General features: G+C 38.6%; 1 protein-coding gene across 4 annotated transcripts in view; it reads right to left on the reverse strand.

Annotated features, from left to right (window-relative positions):
* Positions 1-4,404: 4,404 nt before the first annotated feature.
* Positions 4,405-24,179, reverse strand: part of FNBP1L (formin binding protein 1 like) — a 105,059-nt gene continuing 85,284 nt past the window's right edge. Inside the window, exons 10-17 of one of the 4 annotated variants that reach the window (XM_001928546.7) lie at positions 23,367-23,525; positions 18,805-18,819; positions 15,609-15,718; positions 12,086-12,218; positions 11,605-11,699; positions 9,375-9,523; positions 7,832-7,990; positions 4,405-6,609 (exon numbers count right to left, since the gene is read on the reverse strand). In XM_001928546.7, the coding sequence (XP_001928581.3) occupies positions 6,602-6,609; positions 7,832-7,990; positions 9,375-9,523; positions 11,605-11,699; positions 12,086-12,218; positions 15,609-15,718; positions 18,805-18,819; positions 23,367-23,525 (828 nt within the window). In that variant the 3' untranslated portion in view covers positions 4,405-6,601. Of the gene's footprint in view, positions 6,610-7,678; positions 7,991-9,374; positions 9,524-11,604; positions 11,700-12,085; positions 12,219-15,608; positions 15,719-18,804; positions 18,820-23,366; positions 23,526-24,179 lie in introns of those variants that run through there. The other 3 variants (XM_005663661.4, XM_021090187.2, XM_005663662.4) reach the window with 3 other exon arrangements.

Genomic DNA, 24,179 nt, shown 5'->3' on the forward strand with positions numbered 1-24,179 from the left:
TAGCCTGGGAACCTCCATATGCCGCCAGTGCGGCCCTAAGAGTCAAAAGGGCAAAAAAAAAGAGAAAAGAAAAATTAAGACTACAGTGAAATGCTACTTTATAACCATTAAACTGTAAACAAAATATTTTTTTGAACTTTTGCTCCTAAATTGTTGACCGGGACATGGAACATAGATAATGCTCTACACAACTTGGAGGTGTGGAAAAATGCTGCATTTTTAAGGGGAAATCGAAAAAGTGAATTAAACCGAAGGTAGTTCTAACCCGTTAGCTCATTCCTAGGTATAGATCTTAGAGAACCATCAGTGAATGCGCACATGGATGTGCGTAAGAGCACTGTTGACACCAGCGAAATTCAGGAAATAGTCCAGATGTCCAACAGGAGAATGGGTGAATTCTGTGTATTGATGTACTGGAACACCCTACATAGCAACATGAACTATGCCTTAACCTGGATAAATCTGAGAATACGGATGAGTGAAAAAGAAATCTTGGAAGATACCATATAATATTCTAAATATTTAACAGTGGGATGTTAGTAATACGTAAACCATATGAATAAATACAAGTCAATGTGTAAAACAGTCCCCTTTATTCTTTAAATAAATTACATAATTAAACAGCTTATCAAGTGATAAAAGTAACACAAATCAGGAGTTCCCGCCGTGGCTCAGCATTAAAACCCGGCCAGTGGGATTTCCCGTTGTGGAGCAGTGGAAACGAATCTGACTAGTATCCATGAGGATTCGGGTTCCATCCCTGGCCTCGCTCAGTGGGTTAAGGATCCGGCCTTGCCGTGAGCTGTGGTATAAGTTGCAGATGCAGCTCAGATCCCACGTGGCTATATGGCTGTGGCATAGCCCAGAGGCTACTGCTCCAAGTCAACCCCTAGCCTGCTAACCTCCATATGCTGGGCTAAAAAGACAAAAAAAAAAAGGAACCCGATTGGTATCCATGAGGATTCGGGTTGGATCCCTGGCCTCGCTCAGTGGGTTAAGGATCCAGCACTGCCACAAGCTGTGGCCATAGGTCACAGATTCAGTTCAGATTTCACATTGCTGTTGCTGGTGGCATAAGCCAGCAGTTGCAGCTCTGATTCAATCCCTAGCCTGAGCACTGACATATGCCATGGGTGTGGCAATGCAATGAAAAAAAAAAAAGAAAAAAAAAAAAAAAAAAAAGCACATGTCACCAATCCCTAAGAACTTCCAAATAACTTGATTAAATACCTGGGTTGGTATTATTTTTTTGACGTGGCTGTCACCAGCTAAACAATCCCTCCATGAGTCAATACAGGGCTGCAAACTCAGAGATTTCCCCATCAGTTGTTAGTTATTAATTTGCTAATGTGCTGTCTGGCACCTGAAGAGCTAGGACACGCAGCTGACCCGTCTCACCTCACTGGACAGAACAGTACCATCTGGACGTGGGCCACATGCCAAGAGCCAGTGGCAGGAGCTCCCAGTTAGAGGAAAGACAGCGGAGAAAGTGGGGAAGAGGGAGGAAGGTGGGTGGGGATTGATGCTCTTGGTTGTCAGCACTGGGACCTTGTGTTTCATGTCTGTCTCATTCCACACCCAAGACTGTGTCACCCACACTGGCCAACCAGGAAAGCAGCAACGAATGACTAGCGCTGGTTACACTGCAGGACAAAGGAGAAGGCGAAGAGAGCAAACACTGAGCAGGTCTACTGGGGCTTCCAAGGGCCCTGAGACCAAGGAGCTTCCCGTGCCCAGGAAGTGAGAGGACAGGGGGACCTGTAGGGCAGGGGTCATGCTGTCACTTAGCATACACACTCTCTGGGGATTAAACAAAGGCTGGTAGTGCCACCAGAACTGAGACGTGTCTTCTCTCCATCCCGGAGCAGGATGGAGAGGCATTTCTTTGGAGGATTAAACAGGTCTTCCTCAGCTTAGTTGGCCAGGTCACTCTCCGGTTCAATAAATCCTCCAACACCTGAAATAACAGTACGTTTACAGTAACAAGCACTGCAGCTTTGTTTCCAGAGCTCAAACAGAAGTGTCATGTGTCATTTCTGAGATGTAGCACATATGCTGAAACTTAATTGTTCTACTACTTTTCAGATTTTTTTACCAACCAGTAAGGAAATACCTCAATATACAGCATTAATTGTAGCGGTATCAGCCGTTCCCATCATGGCTCAGCAGAAACGAATCTGACTGGCATCCATGAGGATGCGGGTTTGATCCCTCGCCTCGCTCAGCAGGTTAAGGATATGGCATTGCCGTGAGCTGCGGTGTAGGTCGCAGGTGCCGCCCGGATCTGGCGTTGCTGTGACTGTGGTATAGGCCGGGAGCTGTAGCTCTGATTCAACCCCTAGCCTGGGAAGCTCCATATGCTGTGGGTGCAGCCCTAAAAAAGACAGAAAAAAAAATTTTTCTTTTAAAGTTGTGGTGGTAACAGCCCTGCTCCTAACAGAGTATGACACCGTCTTTCCAGAGCTCAAGCCCATGGATGGAGTTCTTCTATTGTGCTAAAGGTTAGGATCTGGCATATTCACTGCAGTGGCTCGGAGAGCTGCTGTGGGGAGGGGTTCAATCCCTGGCTCAGGATCTTTCATGTTGCAGGTGCAGCCAAAACCAACCAAAAAACATGGAAAGCTCATCAGGTTTAGAAAAAATACTCATGTGGCAAAATGGAAAAGGAAAAAAAAAAAAAGCAACAATACACATAAAATTCAGGATAGGAGGTCCCATTAAGGCTCAGCAAGTTACGAACCCAACAGAGTCTCCGTGAGGATGCTGGTTCAATCCTTGGCCTTGCTCAGTGGGTTAAGGATCTGACATTCCCGCAAGCTGCAGGGGAGGGGGCAGATACGGCTTGGATTAGACATTGCTGTGGCTGTGGTGCAGGCCAGCAGCTACAGCTCCAATTTGACCCCTGCCTGGGAACTTCCGTATGCTGTAGGTGCAGCCGTAAAAAAAAAAAAATTAAATAAATAAAATCAGGATCTTGATTATCTTTGAAGGCGATAATTTCCTATTTTTTAAGTTGACAGGCGTATGTTTATTTTATCATGGTTCGTAACGTTCACGTCTTCCACTAGAGCGCTCCTCCGGGGTTCTGTTTGGGGTTTACCAAATCAGCTCACCACGAGCTCCCATCCTCCGCAACAATGCCATCACAGTCTTCCAAAAATGAGTAAGAACCCGTCAGTTACCGAAACTGTGCTGAAATCAAGACAATAATGCATACAGAGTTCCCCATTTGTACTTTAAAAAAAGAAAGGAGGCGAGTTTGATGTGAATTATTTTTAGGTCGGTTGCCCACTACATTTTCTCCTAAACCTCCTTTAAAAGGCTGACAAGATTATCAAGTACTCTCAAGAGGTGTCAAACGTCCCAGAATTTACTCTTCGAAATTTGTATTTCCCATACCCCAATCTTTTGGCATCTCTCCTATTTTCTATAGTTTCTTAGATTACAGACAGTGACTAAGAGACATATTTGATCCCAGGTGTATGAGCTCAATGAAATAAGTTTGGTGTTTTTTGCAGTATTTTCTCACCGGAACTAATTAATAGCTTCTTCACAAAGAAAAAAATCTATCCTTTTCACCGAGTCTGAAGATCCCTTTCCTTTTCACATTGTCATGAGGATGTTATCTTTCCCTGCCACGTGGGACTTGACGCCCCTGATCTCAGTTCAGACAGTAAAAGTCCTTTTCATTGTTGAGTTTTTGGGCTGACACTGTTTTCCTGCTATTTCCCTTTGTGTGTGTCCCCAGTTCCAGTCTTGGATGGATCTCTAAATTTTCGTACCAACACTTGGAACCCATCTTGTTTGGGATCGACCCTAAGTTTTCTTCCCTTTTAGTGTTTCTAGAAGACTAGTCGAAGTTCCATACTTGCCATTTTAAAAAGATGAGTCTCCTGGCACTGATTTCCTAAAGTCACAGCTGTGACATTAACTGTGGCCATCTTCCTTCTCCGTGTTTCGAGACGGCACGGAGACACTCTCTGACCGATCGGGAACCCAAGCAGAAGCACAGGAAACGCCGACCAGCCAGAGGCTAGATGGAGCTATGCAGTAAAGGGACAATTCTGATGGATGCGCAGGGTAGGACAGTGTAAAATCGAAGCACGTGTGACCCAGCAACTGCAGAAGAAACATTCTACAAAGTCCCAACTCTTACCTCGATTTAAACTCGCTCTAAAGAAACAGTTATTTTTTTCCCTTCAGGAAAGCTTGAGAGAAATTAAAACCAGAAGAAAAATTTTGAAACTCCTTTGCAAAACGGTGGCCCAACAGAGATGCCCAAGCACGACGGTGGGGACCCGGTCATCTGCTTTGCGTGACCTGGGACTTAGGATGAGCACATTCAGGAACAAAACCATCACATCTCTTTCGTTCACACGGCAGTAAGAGATAACTCTACACAGCTTACCCGACCATGAAAAGATTGTTTTATTCCATGAAAATATTCTCAACAGAGAACACCATCTCAAACAGAGCATTTACATTAGGAAATCAATGTGGGCACAAAGAGTAAAAATTACTGAAAAACTAAAGATTTCTTCTGGACAATTCACATGTTCCAAATTTAAGAATGATTTAAACTGTGCAAGTACAAATGTCTTTCCTACGTGATAAACAGGTTGCACTATCCCACATGAAGGAACTGCCTCCTACGGAAGCAAATCCTGCTTCAAGGAAAACAAACAGTAGCTTGAGAAGAACAGTCAGTCCTCACAAGAAAGCCTTAAACTTTGCCCTCTGTGGCTGCCAGCCACAGACCCACAAACCCTGCACGCTTTGTACAGAGGCTTGCACGGTCAGGTCACATTTCCTCTTCACTGCTAACCTTTAAAATAAAAACAGCACTGGATTTTAAAACTACTGTACGTAGTCTGTCAGTATTGAATAATGTCACATTATATAAATAACCCTGTAACGAGAATTAAAATCTAAAACGTCCTAGCTTACTAGCCTTAAAGGTCATACACTCTATGTCGGCTGTGTAACGGGGCGAACTTGATCTTACGAAGGCGTCACCTTCCACGCAACGTCATTCGTCTTTAGTATAACTGGCAGTACGATTCAAACAACACTGGGGAACATTATTAAAGCAGTCACACAGCTTCTAAAATATTGCTTAAAATCCAACAATACACAGACCATTTCACGTTCTCTTTCTTCCTTCAGAACAGTAAAGAACCAAATTAACGAAGCTTCCATGTTACAAATATCCCCCCGCCCCCAACCCCTCCTCCTTAACCACCACTAAGAAACCAGTTAGGATACAAGTCATGAACAGAAGCACAAATGCGAGCCGGGACAACAGGAGCAATAGGAGCACTAAGGACGATTATATTTACAAGTATAAACATACAGAAATTCCCATTTTACAAGTAAAAGTGCACATAGATCATTACAAAGTTTCACTAAATTTTATCTGGTTCAAACAAAATCATCACTTGGAAGCAGACTATCACTATAATAGTTAAATGAGAACAGGGTAACCCCAAATTAAAAAACACTGGGGGGAGAGGACCACAAAACTCATGAAAACACTGAGTAAAATGGACTTGGACACATCTTTAGTTTGATGCAGAAACTTGAAGATGCACCATCAACACGGTAGAGCTCTAAGAGCCACCTACCGAGGTTGGGTCGGCAGCCGCGGCAGCTCTGCCGAGTTCAAGGAGGTCGCACTGAGCTGACACACGAAGCCCTTTGTGGGATACTGAGCGGTAGTGTTGGCCATCAACAGATGCAGGCACTCTAGTTTAAGGCAGCGTCTGAATGGAAGCGGCTGACTTCTGAGGCCAGTCCTCGGTCTTGAGGTGGTGAGGGTCCTTTCAGTGCTGACACAGACTCTTCCCCGACTGCGGTGCTAAAGGTGTATCGCGTTTCAAAGAGTTCCTTCAACTGGGCTGTAGGCTAGAGCAGAGATGGTTCTTTTTCCGGTCATAAACACTTGGGGTTCACAACTACGTCTTCGCAATGCCCAAACTGGAATGTTCTGCAGTGGGGAAGTTACAGCAGCGCACACAAACACTACGATGGGAACACTCGTGCTGGAGGTGTCTGACAGAGTGATGTGCACTACAAGTGTAAAACAAAACAAAAGCTTCGACGAGAACAAGGGGTCTTAAAGGCATGCCTGAAAATCTAAACTCCATCCCTCTAGACATGCAGGGGGATGTTAGCAAGCACAGAGGTGGCGAGGCAGACGCTGACAAATGGCAAGGACTCTAACAGACAATGGGTTGAGAAGCCAATCGAGAGAGAGCTGGGACGGAGGCCGTCCTGTTGGGACAGCCAGCTGTTAAGACAGACTGAATGACAGCTCTGCATTCTTTCTGATGTGGACATCAGTAAAATAAACGGGGGAAAAAGGTGGCTTTTTTCCTTTTACGTGAGCAACCGTAAATGACGAATTTAAGGGTTGGCATTATAATGATTGTTTTTAACAACGTATGGAAATGCTAATGAAGTTAGTAAAAAATAATCATGTCTGCATGCACTCATGCAACTTGCTTCTCTCTCTCTCCACGCCTGACACCTCTCCTCCCTCCCCCAAAGCAGCTGCATGTAACCTCCTTCCACATCTGGCCCACTTCCTCAGAAACCCTCTTCAGGAACCTGCAGTCCAGGAGGAAAAAGAAAAGAACAATTACTGAAGACCTTTGGCAAGGCCAAAAGAGGCGTCCAGCGCACATGTCTCTAAAATCATTTCATAGCCAGCTATTAAAAGCACCGGAAAATGTTGGAACACGAGCAAAATTAAGGACCCGTCTCTAACGGCGTCCTCCCTTTGCACAACTAGCCTGCACAATTCTGGATGGCTCGGGGTTTCCAACAAATGCATATTAAAATTAACTGGGAACAAAAACTATGCTAATGACCGGTGATTCAGCTAAGACGAGCAAAGGCCCTCCCTCAGTGATGGTACAGATACATTCCTCCAACCCAGTTGTCAAAAAAAGTCATTTTCCTTTCAAAGTAAAATGTGCCAGTACTTCCCCTCCATGAAAGATTTCCTCTATCTTTATTTAGAATCCACTTTTCTACATCTAATTGCCAGAGGCTAGTGTATTTCTCAAGGAAAAACACAAGCATTAACTTGGAAGAAAGCTTGTATATATTACTGAAAATTACTAGAAAACCTGAAAATATTCTCAGATCTTTAAAAAAAAGAGTCATTTTATTCACTTCAGAGCTAGACCAGGCTGGTTTATTTTGCATGTCTCTTGATGAGCCTGCTACTTCTTCTAGAACAGACTATGTGCTAGGTGCCTGTTTTCTTCCTAAGATGAAAATGATTCTATTTTGATCTGATTAGCCAACCATTATTACTTTTTTTTGCCTAGAACCTACAGCTGCAAATTCAAACTCCTTGGACCACATCACTCTTCTGCGCAGCTGCTTTTTCGTGCAGGCATTTCAGAGCAGTTTTACTTAATCTGAATTCACTACATCACAGTGTTTCCTGAAGCAGAGTGTGGGGTGGGGAGCTTTCTGTCTATGGATTCCTGCCCAATAGATCAAATAATCTGACCTATAAGGCAGAAAAACACAAACCCTTCACACAGACTTAAGCAGGACATAAAGCAAAAGGCATCAATTAAAAGCTTCACAGCAACATCACTCAAACGGTAAAGCATCACGAGAACAGCTTCTTGCGGTAATGTTCACATCTCTAAGATCGAGCCTACACTCAGCTCAGAGTCGACAACAAATCTTGGATGCTCTTTAAGGTGTCTCACGTTTTCCCACCCACTGAATGTGTTTTCACGTTATGTTCTCGTTCCTACGCCATACATGCTACAGGCTGCCTGGTTAGTTTAGATGTAAGTTACTGCACCTTTACTGTTTCTCTCTAGAGTTACGTCTATGTATGACGTGGGCACGTAGCCCTCTTCGCCGTTCTGTCTCCGGGCTCTTGTCCATCCATCACCTTTGTCCTCCTCAATAATGTACAGAACTTCGCCTTCTTTCATTGCCAGAGTACCTTCATTATGTCCTAAACGAGAGTTTCCACAGCACAAGCATAAGTGAAGGACAGCAATAATTCTGAATAAAAGTTACAAATATAACACAAAACAACCCGAAACCCTACCTGAATTCAATGAACTACAAGCTCACTGACTCTCACTACCAATGCCCCCATGATGCTCTGGAGTTTACCCAATACCTTCCGACACGCATCTCACCTGACTGCACACCAACCCCGTGAGGCTGGTGTTAACATCGGCACACGGAACACAGCAAGTGTCTGAGCTACAGCCACACTGTATGATTTGACAGGGCATGCTGACTCCAACTCCCTGCCCAAATTGGAGTGGCATTGCTATCTAGGAAATTCATGAAGTTTAGATCAGGAAAGCAGTAACAAGACAGTGAGAGGACTGGAAGAAAGAAGGCAAGAACATACTCGGAAGAGAGAGCAGAGGAGGGTACAGGTTCACCTCTGGTGATGGGAGGAACAGAAGCAGAATGATCAGAGCCACAAAGCACAACTTCCTCATCAGCCTCACGGCTCTTTCCTCCCAGTCCCTCAACCACGCCCAACCTACTGAGCAGTAAGGATGCTCACAAATGACTCTTCATTTAACACAGGCTCAACTGCTCCCTTACTTTCTGTAGTACAACACAGCACGATCTGATTTAAAATTCTTTTTCTCGGAATGAAGAGTAACTACTCAAGTTAAAAATCAGTGCAATGGATGGGTGGGGCAGGACCTTGGAAACCAAGTGCCATTTTATACCAACTCTGTGAAGATGTCACTCTGCTCCTCTGGGAAACGAAGGGAAGAATTTTTCAAAGTCAAAGAGAGGAAAGGATGACGAAAAATCTGAGAGAGGGTCCCGATGGCTTCCCACCTCACAGGCTTCGTTCTCCAGCTGTCACAGGGGAGGGCTGGCGTAATCAGAAGCTACCACATGCTCTCCTCCCTCTACTCCGAGTGCGACCTCCCGAGTCAGGATGTGGCGGTGCCACTCGGCTGGGCCAGCTGCCTCATCTCTTAGTGTCAGCGGTCACGAGGAAGAGCGCGAGGTGGCAGCTACCAGCCTTCCGCTTGGTGGGCTGAGCTACATGCTCAAGCGCCTCAACGCTGCTAAGCACATGAGCAAGGTCTCTGTGGGAAATTCTCTATCACCCCAAGTTGATAATTAAATAATCCTCTTTATTAGGATGCTGATCACATAGGTCATTTTCTTTCAAAGTCAGGTATGGAAGAAAAATCTCTACGTAGTACAGTTAAAAACATTCATGCTGAGAAACAGATTATAACTTTCTGGGAATTATGGTTTTCTTATTTAGCTATAAAGACACTAACGTGCATGACTCGGTGTACGCAGCCTCTAAGGAACCAACTTTGTCAAACATCTTAAGAAAATCATACCGTCGAAAGGGTAGATAGCTTTGCAGTGTCCAATAGCAGGCAAGGGGTCGTCATCTTCAAATTCGTCATCAAACTCACTGTGGTGGCCGTGCTGCTGGGGGGGCCCGCGGACTTCTTGGTTTGCATCGTCAGTGTAACTTCCCTCGGGACTGCAAAACAAAACCATCTCTGATCAAGTATTACAAACAGGAGAACCTTTCGAAATTATCTACACGCTGACCTCCTCAGGATCAATCAGAGAGTCCAATATCAATGACACAGTTTCAAATTAAGCCTTTTGTTTCTTCAATGTTGATATATATATAATCTTCTAATTTGAAATGCTTCTTCGTTGAATTTCCTAAAATTAAAAGATTACGATGTTCTAGGCTCCTAGCATCTATTCAGTAAGTAGGTCTCATTATCACTAGATCCAAATATAAAATGGAAAAATGCCATGGACACTGGCTTTTACCATCCCAGATTCATCACCCCTCTTTTTGGAAAAGAACCCTAAAATTTCTTGGAGCCTGCTCAGCTCACAGGCTTCAGGTGGAGTCCCTCTGTCCTGGATCCAGAGGTCCACCACAGCAGAGAACTTGTATGACCAGAGTGAACAGTCACTAGTAGGCACGTAACCCAGTAAGACAGAAGAGATGCACAGAGACGTATGCTTGGGATTGCTGAAAGTGAAGTTCCCTTCCTCTTCCACTGGACTTAAACCTGGAGAACTATGAGTCTAGAGCTTTGGAGGATCACCATAGAGCCTTAAATGAAGCCAACGAAGCAGAAGGCAGAACTTTGAGGGGGAGAAAAATGGAGTCCTGAAGATATCATCTGAGTTTCTGGATCAAGCTCTCCCTGAAGGCAGCCAATAAAATTCCTTTTCAGTTTAAGCCAGGATAAGTATTCATTCTGTCACTGAAGACCAAAAGACTCCTAATAAAATTAATTTCCAATTAATCATGTTAACAGGGAAATTACTAAGAAAATCCAAAGGTGTTTTTTTTCTTTAAAACTTCTTAATTCAAACAGAGAAAAACGTTAATAATTTTGCTAAAGAATCAAATCACTGATAAAATTTTAATAACAGGAAAATTCATACAGTTAGACTCAGCAGCACTTTCAGGATGCCTGGAAGCCAAGTTCTCAATAACACAAACCAGACAGATTATTTTAATCTAGATTTTTACCTCCTAACAAAAACCACTGTATCTCTGCGTATCTCTTGATATATTACGGATATATACTCATTCAAAAAGTGATAATCAAGAGAAAGAGAAGAGGAGAAGGAAGAATTAACATTTTAAGGCACATACTATTACCAGGTTATTTTATTAAAGTACTTCATGTACATTATTTCATTTATCAATAACAAGCCTGTATAGTAGGTATTTTAAGCTTTATTTTATATTTTAAGAAACTAAAATTCAGGGAGCATCAAAAATGAATTTGCAGAGTTCTCGTTGTGGCTCAGCAGATTAGGAACTGGACATAGTGTTCATGAGAATGAGGGTTCGATTCCTGACCTCACTCAGTGGGTTAAGGATCCAGCGTTGCTGCAAACCGTGGCACAGGTCACAGATGCGACTTCAGTTCGACCCCTAGCCCAGGAACTTCGATAAGCCACAAGTGTAGTCATAAAAAGAAAAAAAAAAAAAAATGAGGTTGCTCAAATTACAATGTAATTAGGTAGTAAACCAAGATTTGATACTAGATCTCTCAAATTCTTCTTTAGCATGAATTCTAATTTGTTGCATTTTATGATGAGGGGGCAAAATACTGCTCAAAGGGAGAAAATGTCACAAATGGTATGAAAGTATGGCAACTTACAAAATGCCTTTCGGAAGCTCCAATTCAATCTAAAAACACGCATTTTTTTCCTTTGCAAAACTCTGAGCAATTTGACAGGTTTTTGTTTGTTTGTGTTTGGTTTTGGCACTAACTACCCAACTTCATCTAAATCTTAAGGAAATCTTTGCAGGCCTGAGGAGCCTATGTTTCCAGACTAAAACTTCAAGAATCTTCCAAATTCCTACTTCTGTTTTTAAATGTATGACAAACTAGAACTGAGCAGCAATGTGAAATCTCACACTTCACCAGTGGCTACTGTAAAGAAACAGAAAATTTAGGTTCAAAGATTGAGTTATTAAAAGCCAAGCTTGTTAAATCAGGAAAACAGAGAAGTTAGAACCCAAAGCAAGAAACGTGTGGAAAAGAAGAAATACAAATAAAATGCAAAAAAAATAACCTCTCTCGTCCCTGCGTCACAAGGTGATTTATGTCACTGCTATGTCTTCTGTCTCCTCTTCCGCCCGTCTTGCCTTCAACTTCAGAGAGCCAAGCCTTCGGGAGAAAATAAGTAAAACTGAGCTCAATAAATATATTTGAAAGCTCATAAGATGCTCCACATTTAAAATGTGCTTTGAGTCTTCATGATTATGTAATTCTTAAGAGAAGGGAAACCTTTATTCCAATCTGGTCAATGATCAACTTTACATCTGATTTTGAAAATAGTATAAATATTGAGTTTTACATAAAATTTTAAATAAGGAGAAAAAAGTCAATGAAGGACTAATTCTAATGATTATATACCAAATGACAACTTACTTTCAGATCACTAACCACATTAAATAAATATTTGAAGATAAATTCTAGCAAAAACCAACCTATCATAATGAAGTTTATAAAAAGGAATTTATCTTAAGACAACTGCTAAATAACAAATCTACCTCATTTTTGTGGATTTCCATTCGCAGGCGGTCAATGTTATTCATGGTCTCTGCTAATTTAGGCTGCAAACTCCCTGGATCCCCCATTTGCGGATTTTTCTCATACACATCTTTCATTTTGTTGAGTGCTTCTCTGAAAGTAAGAAAGAAACCACGAAATTAAATATTCACTTCACATGTTCCAGATAAAAGAGTTTCATTTGATTCTGGGGACTTATATGCACCCTACTCTTAAAAGAGTCATATCTCTTTGAGTTTAAGCAAACATTGCCTGATTAAAGCCCACCTGCACAAAGTCGATAATGTGTACGTTTAGTAATTTATGGAGACAGTCTTTTAAAACATTCAGAATTTTTAAAAAAGATTTTCTAATGTCTTGCTTCCTCAATGAGATTATATAGATTTTTTTTTAACTTTTATTTAATTTAATTTATTTATTTATTTTTTGTCTTTTTTGCTATTTCTTGGGCCGCTCCCGCGGCATATGGAGGTTCCCAGGCTAGGGGTTGAATCGGAGCTGTAGCCACCGGCCTACGCCAGAGCCACAGCAACGCGGGATCCGAGCCGCGTCTGCAACCTACACCACAGCTCACGGCAACGCCGGATCGTTAACCCACTGGGCAAGGGCAGGGACCGAACCCGCCACCTCATGGTTCCTAGTCGGATTCGTTAACCACTGCGCCACGACGGGAACTCCCCAGATCATATAGATTTAATCAAAGCTGGAAGAATATTCCTCAATATTCTCATCATAATTCTCATCATATCCCAGAGCAAACTCATTATATCCCATCTAGACACACTATTCTCCTGGTGTTGCTTCACCCACGTTTACAGCATCCCCGGCCTCCCCTGCTCCTCTAGGCCATCGTTAACTTGCCCGTCTCCCTCTAATTCAAGTCCTTTTCACTCCTCTGGTATCACTACAGATTCGGATGCCTCGGTAAGTTCTCCTTCCCCCTAACGCTTGACATTACTAACAACACTCCTTAACACGTTTTTCTTTCTTCATCTCCTTGAGGTTACATTCTCCCTCCCTTCCCTTCACCTCTACTGTCTCATTATTTCCCTCACTGGCTCCTTCTTCTTTTGTTGAGTGTGTTACATAAACTGACAGATTTCTTATCCTATCCTATAGTCCTTCTTCTTAAGGATGGCTCTCTTATGGCTTTGTTTTGTCTGTTTTTGTTTGTTTGTTTTTTCTATTTTATGGCCATGTCCACAGCATACGGAAGTTCTTAGGCCAGGAACTGAATTCAAGCCACAGTTGTGGCAACACCAGCTGCTTTAACCCGCTGTGCAGGGCTGGGGATCAAACCCACACCTCTGCAGTGACCCAAGCCACTGCAATGGGATTCTTAACCCACTGTGCCACTGCAGGAACTCTGTTTTTTCCAGTTCTATTAATACATAATTGACTGTTATAATATCCTCTATCTTCAGATGATTCTCAAATATGAAACTCCAGTCCTCTTTCTTTCAAAGTTCCAGATACTCTGAAGAAGTGTCTTTTTGTGGTCTATTTAGGGCCATGTTTTTTTTTGGGGGGGGGGGGTGTTTGTCTTCATTTATGTGGTCTTTTTGGGTGATTTTTCTGTTTAAAATAGCTACTAAGCAATGGTGCTTACAGTGCTACTCTCTAGAGTTCCTAAGTGCAAGAAAACTGTGAGGTGCCTTCTGGAGAAAAGACATGTGCTAGGTGAGCTTTGCTCAGGCACAAATTTTAGTGCTGTTGGCCCTGAGTGCAAAGTTAATGAACCAATGATAATATTAAATAATGTGTCCTTAAATACAAAATTTAGGACAAGGTTAGATATAAATCAGTTGACAAAAATGTTGTATACAGCGGCAACTGGAACCTAAACCTGTATTTCCCATTTCAGTATTCACCAATTCAGTGTTCACAGCAACATTATAGAACATAACTACTGCAAATAATGAGAACCGGCTGGATTGCAGTATTTCACTTATGGTTAAACACCCCGTCACACTTGACGTACAATTATTAACAAAAAAACTTCAATCACTCTGGATGGACCTAGATTATCATACTAAGTAAAGTAAGTCGGACAGAGAAAGACAAACATCATGCATCAGTTACATGTGGAATCTAAAATATGATACAAATGAACTCATTTACAAAACAGAAACCAACTCACAGACATGGAAAAAAAACTTAGGGTTACCCAAAGGGAAGAGGAAGGGATAAATTAGGAGTTTGGGATTAGCAGATATAAACTACTACACATAAACAGATAAACAACAAGGTCCTACTGTATAGCCCAGGGAACTACATTCAATATCCCATAATAAACCATAATGGAAAAGAATATGAAAATATGAAAAAGTGTATGTATATATGAAATATGAACCACTCTGCTGTACACAAATCAACTATAATTAAAAAAACAAAAAACAAAACCTGCAATCATTCATGTCAGAGTTTAAGCTCCAATTTTATCCTCAGTGTAACTACAGACAGTAGCTCACCAATCCACTAAAATAATCCGTGATTCATCATATATAAATCTTTATATTCATTAAAACAAAATTGAACTAAAAGAAACATTTATTTCATAAAATCGAGAAAAAAAAAAAAAAAGGAGTTCCCACCGTGGCACAGCAGAAACAAATCTGATTAGGAACCATGGGGTTGCGGGTTCAATCCCTGGCCTCACTCAGTGGGTTAAGGATCTGGCATTGTGGTGAGCTGTGGTGTAGTGCACAGAGGCGGCTTGGATCTGGCATTGCTGTGGCTCTGGTGTAGGCCGGCAGTTACAGCTCTGATTGGACCCCTAGCCTGGGAACCTCCAAATGCGGCCAGTGCGAACCTAAAAAGACCAAAAAAAAGGGAAAGAAAAAAATTAAAGCCATGAGTGAAAAAAAATAATTTAGCCTCAGGTTTCTACTGAGCTCAATTTATACACCAAAGCAAAATAAAAATATATCAAAGTACACGAGGTAGTTGAGTGTTGGTGAAACTACCCTTGATAGTGTGTCATCCAACTATTTTGCAAATTATGGAAGGCACATATATATACTATTAGCATCCAATAAGTAAAAGAAACTCTCTAACATTTCATTTAAAAAAATGTGAGAGAGGAGTTCCATCATAGCTCAGTGGTTAACAAATCCCACTAGGAACACCATGAGGTTGCGGGTTCGGCCCCTGGCCTCGCTCAGTGGGCCAGGGATCCGGCGTTGCCGTAGCTGTGGTGTAGGTTGCAGTTGTGGCTCGGATCCCGCGTTGCTGTGGCCCTGGCGTAGGCCAGCAGCCATAGCTCTGATTCGACCCCTAGCCTGGAAACCTCCATATGCCTCAGGTGCAGTCCTAGAAAAGGCAAAAAGTGAAGGAAAAAAAAAAAAATGTGAAAGAGCAACCACACAATTTTCCAAAGATGAAGAATATATTTTTCCCTCAAAAGTATTTCAATTAGGATGTGTAATTATTAAGCCTTTTAAGCATTAGACTGAAACACGTCATTCAAAGTAGTCCCTGAAAGGAATAATAATGGGAAAGTACTTTTGGTCTGATTCTTTTTGTAGCTCTCTGTTAAGTTCATCGATGCGCTGCTGTAGTTTTTTACGTCTCTGTTCTGGTGGCAGATGACTGAAATCTTCTAGTGCTGGGCCCTGCAAAGAGAATCTAAATCATTATAAAAGACATTTTCACAGAATTTTATTTCTAATATATATCCAATATAAAGTAAAAATATATCTCAATTTGAAATTTGAACTTCAAAGTTTTCCTTTTCTTAAAGGAAAACTACACAGACTGTATATTAATTAAAACAATTGTACTGAAGAAAGAGCTCACAGTCCAGTCAGTTTATAAAATCATGAAATAGAATTAAGTCAAAATATCTCCAGATACAGATAACTGGTAACTACCAGTATCACATTATATTCAGGCCTTGGCAGAGTTACAATAAATACAAATGAACCTTCTTACAGCCACAACAACAAAATGGAAACACATAACATTTCTCACCTATACAAAGTATTATTTTATATATAACATATTACACCACATTCCCAAATCAAATCCACTGCTGCGACAGGATATTACAAATGTTCAGACTGAAAATATGAAAAGTTTATATATTTAAGTAACTTACCTCATAAGAAAATCTAATTAATGAAATATATTTTAATGTCACACAGTCTCTGAATGATTATATTTATTAAACCATTAATTAGAACCAAAACACACTTGATCATTAAAAAATAAAAGGTAGAACTAACCACTGAGTGAAAATCTAAGTAGAAATTACATTCCAGAGAAATTTAGTTTCAATTATCCTTTATTTACAACCAAGTAACACATCTCAGTTGTTCCTGAAATAAAGATATAATCCAAAGAAAGATATAATCTGTCTTTAAGGATGCTTGATGTCTAACATTTTTTAATGTTTTGATATTCAAAAACCTATACCATTTAAGAAAAAGTCCTAGTATTTAGATGTAAACTTCTAATTTAAATGATGTTCTTCTCCTCTTAAATGTTAATCATGACACTGTTACCTTAGTTATCTTATTAGAGATTTTGTTAGTTATCTTATTAGATCTTATTAGAGATTACACAACCAAGCCAATATTAGCAACTGATTCCAATTAACATGAGCACATATTATGTATGATTTTATATACTAAAAAATGATGAAAACTATCATTCTTCGTTTTTTTTTCTTTTGGGGCCGCACCTGTGGCACATGGAAGCTGCCAGGCTAGGGGTCAAATCAGAGCTGCACCACAGCCACAGGAATGCCAAATCTGAGCCACGTCTGCCACCAGCACCACAGCTCACAGTAAAACGCTGGATCCTTAACCCACTGAGCAGGGCCAGAGAAACCTGTGTCCTCATGGATACTAGTCGGTTTTGTTACTGCTAAGCCACAATGGGAACTCCTTTCTTCTTAAAAAGGGGATTTTAAGAATTTGCAAGTTCAATTTTTTTAAGTGTGGCTGAAATGAGCTCCCAAAACAAATGCATCCCAACACCTTGAACCATTTATCCCTACCTAAAATATATCTAAATAGCTTTATTTCACTATCTTTAAGAATGCTTCACCTACTTTCAAAAAAGATAAAACTCATTTTTCAGATAAGCCATAATCAAGTGTAACATTTAATTGATGACAAAAGTTTCTGCAAATGGCCTGAGAGCATTACATTCAACAAGCCTGCCTTAAAAAAAGAGAAGGATATCTTGTCTAAATGGCTTTTGTTTTTTTAATCTACCAGTCACCAGAAATAATTTGTCAGTCAACCAAATCTGACCTAAATAAACAAATGGCAAAATTTCCTATAAGACACCTTTAAATTTAGTTGTCAGTTATCAATATAAGTTGTCAGATTCAATCTAATTGGGGATACAAGTATAACAGTTTGAAAACCATTGTACTGTCTGTGCCAAAGACAAAACTTTCCAATTTACATCTTTAAAAATATTTCTGGAATTGTTGAAAAAGTATTTAATGAAATGAAAAAATACAATCCAATATGGCTTTTTGGTAGCCTTATAACAAACTCACAATCATGCAAGTAAATCCTTCAGATTTCTACTTATCCTTAATCGAACTTTGTTCTCAAATTTATTAACAGTAGATAGCTAGAGACTTCCAGTTCAGATATCCCATTCTGACATTAAACCCTAGTCCTTAATAGAATATGAGAACTAAACTCTATTTCCTATGGCTGTAAAAAAGACTCAGACATTGAAAAGCATCTCCAATTACACGGGAATTCATAAAAGGCCAAACTGTTACGACTCTGAAAAAGACTGCTCTATTTTCCAAAAACGAGAATCTATGCAAGCACCCAACAATTTTTTATGTTAGGTTTTTACAATATAGTTCCATTAATTTGTTTGAAACATGTGTATAAAGGCGTATCACATACACCCATACCCACCCATGCACATACACAGTATTTAGATTTATGCTTTTATTCCTATTTGGTAGTACAGAATAAGAAAGCACTGACTCTAATGAAACTAGCATGAAATCTTTTTTTTTTTAATTTTTTTGGAAAATCTAATGATTTTTGTGATAAACTACCAATAAAATTTATATGATCTTTTTAAAGAATATTTGGAAAAAAACATTTTTAAATGGTTTTTTTGTTTGGTTGGTTTTCGTCTTTTAGGGCCATATCTGTGGCACATGGAAGTTCCCAGGCCGGGGTCCAATCGAAGCTGCAGCAGCTGGCCTACGCCACAGCCACAAAAACCCCAAATCTGAGCTGCATCTGCAACTTAAACTGCAGCTCCAGACCCTTAACCCACTGAGCAAGGCCAGGGATCAAACCCACATCCTCACGGATACTAGTCGGATTTGTTACTGCTGAGCCACAATCAAAACTCAGAAAAATCATTTTTGTTTAATTTCCCTCGTAAAAACAAACTTTTGTTTTACCATGTTAACTTCTAAAATGATGTTTAACTCTAATTTTATTCTCTGTAACATGACAAAGACTCCACCTAATCCCAACAACACTTAAGAACTTGATGAGTTACAGTTAACCACATTATTTTTAAATTTTATGACATCAGAGAGGTACTGGCAGGTGGTGGACTATGGATTAAATTATAAAAAGAAAAGACAAATACAAAGTTAACATGTGGGGATGAACCTTACCACTTGTTTTGAATTAAACAAAACAATGTTTTGTGATCATTTAATGTTGGCACAGTATATAGATCACCACATAAGGCTTACCATCTTCACCGACCACTGAATAGTTCAACGGAAAACAGAAAGAAATGGTATATTATTCACATGAAACCATAGTACAGAAGATGCAATAAGTTATACTTTTTTAACAATAAATATTAAATCAAGTACATTTCACAATCCAAACAATTATGCCAGAAAAAAATTTTTAACTACAGTTTTGGGAAAGTAAATTACTCGCAAAAAAAAAAAAAAAAAAATACACTGATGATAATGGGCAGATATTTTCTAAGTACAACTAAAACTCAAAAGTAAATAGCAATCATTCTGTCAGTAATCAAGTGTTTTCTCCTTTAAAAGAGAATGTTATATAAGTGGATTTCACTTAGACAGCTCTTCATTCCCTAAATACAATATTTGAAAAGCTGAATATAAAAGACCTAACATTAGCTATTTTAAAAGAAATCTCATACGTGGTATAAAAGAATGGAACACTCTTCCCAAAGCATTAAACAAAACACCATTTTCTGGATTTTTATATTCAAAAAATGTATGAATTTAAACATGTCATGGGGTAGGTAAGGGTAACATTTCTACTTTCATCTTAAGGTACTATTTTTAATGTACGGACACATTAGAAAACACATTGTTATCAAAATAATGAGTCACACAGATTCGAGTTTCCCATACATACTTCCGATACACACAAATATATGGGCTGAATTTTGCTTTGAAGACATAGCTTCTATTTTTCAGTTTTCATTCTGAAATCCATATGCTTGAAAAGCAACACTAAAGCACATAACTTCAATATTTAGAAGGTTGGTTAAAATGTATTCTTTCTGAAAATATGAAATGGCATAGCCAAAGAGTGCTCTTATACTGTGTACATTTATATATGCATAGGTATATATGACCCACATTCCGTTCCATGGGCTACTAGGGTCCTGCAACTGGCATTGCATTTATCTAGCATCGCAACTAAGCAACTAAACACATGTGTACACGTGATATGCACACACACCTACACACACAAACACATTGTGAGCCATAACACGCAGTAGAGCTTTACAAAATTAATCTTTACATTCATTTCATTTGTTTAGGAGCCTCTAAAAATTTTAATTGTCTGTTTTCCAACTCATGTTTTAGAGAATGTGGAGGACAACAGGCAGAATTTCACAAAAAATATATAGATCATAATAAATAGCTGACAAAAATATCTACCCCTTATCTCTGATGAATTTGCCATATATATTAATGGTTATGATGATAAGAAAAGGTGACATTTGCTATCCATTTTCTTCCAAAATTAAGCTTAACATTCTTTAGACTGTCAGTAGTTTCCAGGCACAAAAACCACAACTTATTTTGCTATGACAAAATTCCTGATAAGATTAGGTTTAAATTTTAAAAAGATATTTATGGTTTTCTGTAAGTATTATTAAAACAAAATCATATAGGGGACAAGAAACAAAATATGTAAAGTATCTGAATTTATCTTTTATGATAATTTCCACGAGCTAAATTCTAAGTCATACAAATTATTTTTTCAGTTTCTGTGTTAACGTTTTAGAGAAAACATTAAGATAACTATAACTGAAATACAAATGTTTCAGTTTTTAGCTAATCTAGTTTTACTACCAATTAGAAAATAAATTTACAGTTCATCATTCTTAGATTTGGGGATATAAAAACTCAAGTTCTTTGTAATATATTAGAAAATATATTGTGTCTTTTTTTAGGTAATCCAGGTCCAAAAGAGAAATACTATATCATCAATGGCAATTTTCATATATCTATAACTGGAAAATTTCACATAACTATTGGATCTTAATAAATATTCCAGGAAGCTAAAAAATAAATCAGGCAATTAAAATTATTAGGTATATTTAATTTTAAAATAGGAAAATCCTGAGAACTATATCCTGGATAAATAAAAGCTTACAAAAATTACTCTAGGAGTCTCTAGGCTCATGAATAACTTAGACAGAAAACAGACTTGTTACTGCTAGATAAATACACTTCCCCAAAAAGAGGCGTACGCAGTATGCTCCAATAAAGTAGTGACAGAGTTAAAATTATCCACTTCTCTATTAAGAAGTTTGAATGTGCATCAAATATCTATTAATGGTTAGATCTTGATGTCACAAAAGCAAAGTATAGACCCTCATTCCTCAGAAAAGATCTACCAGTACCAGCATCAAATTCAAAAACACTGGTCCAAAATAGCATTTCTCATATCCTTAAAGATACTGGGAACTATATACACCAGGTTTTCTTAAGAATGAAAGAAAAATAATTACAATTTTTTAGAAAAGCCTAATGAGGGTTTTGGAAAAAAATGACAAATCTAGTTCAAGAGTTTGTGATTTGAATGGTACAACTCACCAGCTTCAAGAAACCTTGATACTTCGTAAGTTTAATGGACCTACATGTAAATCCATGAAAAAACACATAAACTGGCTTCTTAAAGCTTATCATCTTCTTTCTGGATGTTTCTATATTGAGAAAATTCTTATGTGTAAAGAAAAGGTAGCTTTAAATTACCAAAAACCAATTAAAATAGAAACTCCTCATTGCCAGGGTAAAACTTTACTTCTGGCTCTATTCTCCAGTATCTAGTAGGTTTCTCTGTCACATTTTCTACCTTGCATGTTGCTTTTTTCCTTTGCATGATAACTAATAATAAAAATGGGATCATTCTCGCCTTCTGGAACTGGACCCCCGCCCAGTGTACTAATATTTAAAATTAAAGCAGTGTGTGGAAATACAATAAATAATGACATGACTATACAGATACTCTTAAGCTCTATAATTATCAAATTCTACCTAGGGATTTATTCAATAAGAATGAAGATGTCACACATCTAAGCTTCTCTCTCCAGGGCTCACAGTTCTAACTGCCCAAACTTTTTTCACAGAATTAAATTTACTTCTTAGCTCCATGACTACGCTGTATAGGGTACTGTCACCGGGCCTGAGTGATTACAAAAAATATGGCTACTAAATAGTAATTTCTCATGATTTATCTTACAGCATAATATTTAATGAACTCTAAATCATCACAGAGAAGAAAGATGGGAATTCATTCTACCCTCACAACTTAGGCAACAGAACCCCAAATATGATTTCTTAAATAAAGTCTTTCAAACAAATGATAAAAGCTTTTAAAGGTGAGTCTGTAGTGCCTGTAGGTATAATACTGATTCATTCACAGGAACTTTTCAAAACGTCATATAATATCACCCACATACAGAATTAAGTAAGGGAGATGCAAAGAAGTTTGTGTCAGGGAAAAATGAAGCCCCGGAAGGAATGTAATACACTAGGACATTTCTGCTACGCTGCTTACATCAAGTCTGTCGTATTGTTTTAATGGAAATGTAAATAATAACGTAATCTTGCCCTGAATTAATATATCTTGCACATGTGGTCAAAAGAGAAACCCAACTCAAGCAATGTGAAGACAGAAAGGGCTGCAAAAAGAAAAACATGCAGGCTAGACAGAGAAGGAAAGAGAAGAGAAGAAATAAATGAAAGGGAGAGAAGAGGGAAAGGAACAGAGAAATGGGGGAGAAGCCGAGAGGGAGGAAAGAGGGGGACCGCGAGGAAGTGTGGGTCCGGGAGTGTGTGTACTGCTGTTAATGACAAGACTGCCTATGACAATCACAGACTCTGAGTTCTATCTGTGGGTCATTACATCTGTATGTTTTTCATATACCCAAACAAATGCTCATATAGATCTCCTAAATGCATCTAAATTATGGGCTATGAATATTACAAATATGCCCTTAAAATCAGATCATAAACAAGAGAAATTAGCCTAACAATGAAGTAACAATAATTTATCAGTAGTATTAACAGTTGTTGCTTAAAAAAAAAAAAAAGCTTTATATTTCCTTTTTACTATTCTAAAACTTTTCATTTGCAGGGTATCGTTAAAGTAAATGCCGAAGATTAGCCTATTGAAAAAACTACAGAAAAATATGATAAAAAAATACTTTAAGAAAACAAATTCCACGTAACAACTACTCAATGATATCTAATATTTTCATAGGCTTTACAATTTACAAAATACTTTCTAATATATTAATTTGATCTATAATCTTGATGTTTAACATGCTTATCATTGAGTTTTTTAATTTAACTATTGGAAATTGTTTTATGCTTCTGAAAGTAGGGTAATTCAAATTGAAATTGAATTTGATTTTTTTTGCCAATAAAATAATACTTTATAAATTTGCAGAAGTCATCATTAGTGACAAATTATTACATGAGTAACTCCAGTGACAAATTACTGAAAGTCTTAAAAATGTAAATACATTACAAGACAATGGTGGACATATGACTTCACATAAACAAAAAAAATAGCTCGTATGACTGTACCCAGCACCCTCTTTATAATACCATTATTCTTTTATGGTTGAGCATTGCAAATGCTATAAAGAGGAGTTGTTTTAACTTGTGGGCAGCTATACTTAATTCTGTGGTGTTTTCAACTACATGTTTAGAGGAGAGAGCCTTATAATGAGGGTGGAGAGTATTAAAAGCCACACTACACACACAATAGGCCATCATGCATTTTAACCCAGTATTAAACTTACCCCTCTTTTGAGACTTCTGAAAGAAGGAATTCTGGGCTTCCCTGTTTTTATTTCATTCATACAATAATGCACGGGCTCAATGGAGAATGTGAGAAACTGGGACCCATTAGGAGTACTGGATGTGAATAAACTAGTAGGGGTTAAGGGTGGGGACTGTGGCTAATACGGAAATAAAGAAAGGAATCAATAAGCCAAATGTGCATAGCTTTTTTTCCTAAATGAAAATTCTACTTTTGGCAATATACTTTTCACAAAATATATCTCAGTTTTCTACAAAAATATTATAAGAAAGTTAACATAGTTTTGCTAAAACTGTCATTTTAAAAAGTCACATTTACTTTTAAAAATGTACCATTTCATTTGATCACTTTTTTTACAAGCTAACAGATTAGAGTATACAAATTATAAGTTAGAGCAATATGACCTAAATAAAAATATTCTCTTCTGATTTCTAGAATATTAGCTCCACCTAGTTATATTTAAGCTATACTTGTCAAAGACAAAGGCGGCATCTACAGTTAAAGTTATCTAAATAGGCAATGTTTGTTAAAATAAAATATTAAAACTGTAACTGATTATTATCACGAATAGGCAAAATAATTTCACTACATTTGTGGCTTTTCTCTTGGACTGTTTCTAGTTCATCTTTATTACATCTCCTTAAAAAAAAAAAAAAAATCAGTATTCCTTGTTCTCCTAAGCTTTCCTAGCTACTTTGATCTGACTTAAAACAGTCTCACCTCTCAACTTCTCAACTGGACAATATTATGAAAAGCATGAATAAAGCTTGGGCTAATTATAACTGTGCTTTAA

This window comes from Sus scrofa, chromosome 4 (genome assembly GCF_054392235.1).
Source record: "Sus scrofa isolate SSC_HxYL_T2T_F1_AM1 chromosome 4, Sscrofa_HxYL_maternal_Yorkshire_Landrace_v2.0, whole genome shotgun sequence".
Lineage (NCBI taxonomy): Eukaryota > Metazoa > Chordata > Mammalia > Artiodactyla > Suidae > Sus > Sus scrofa.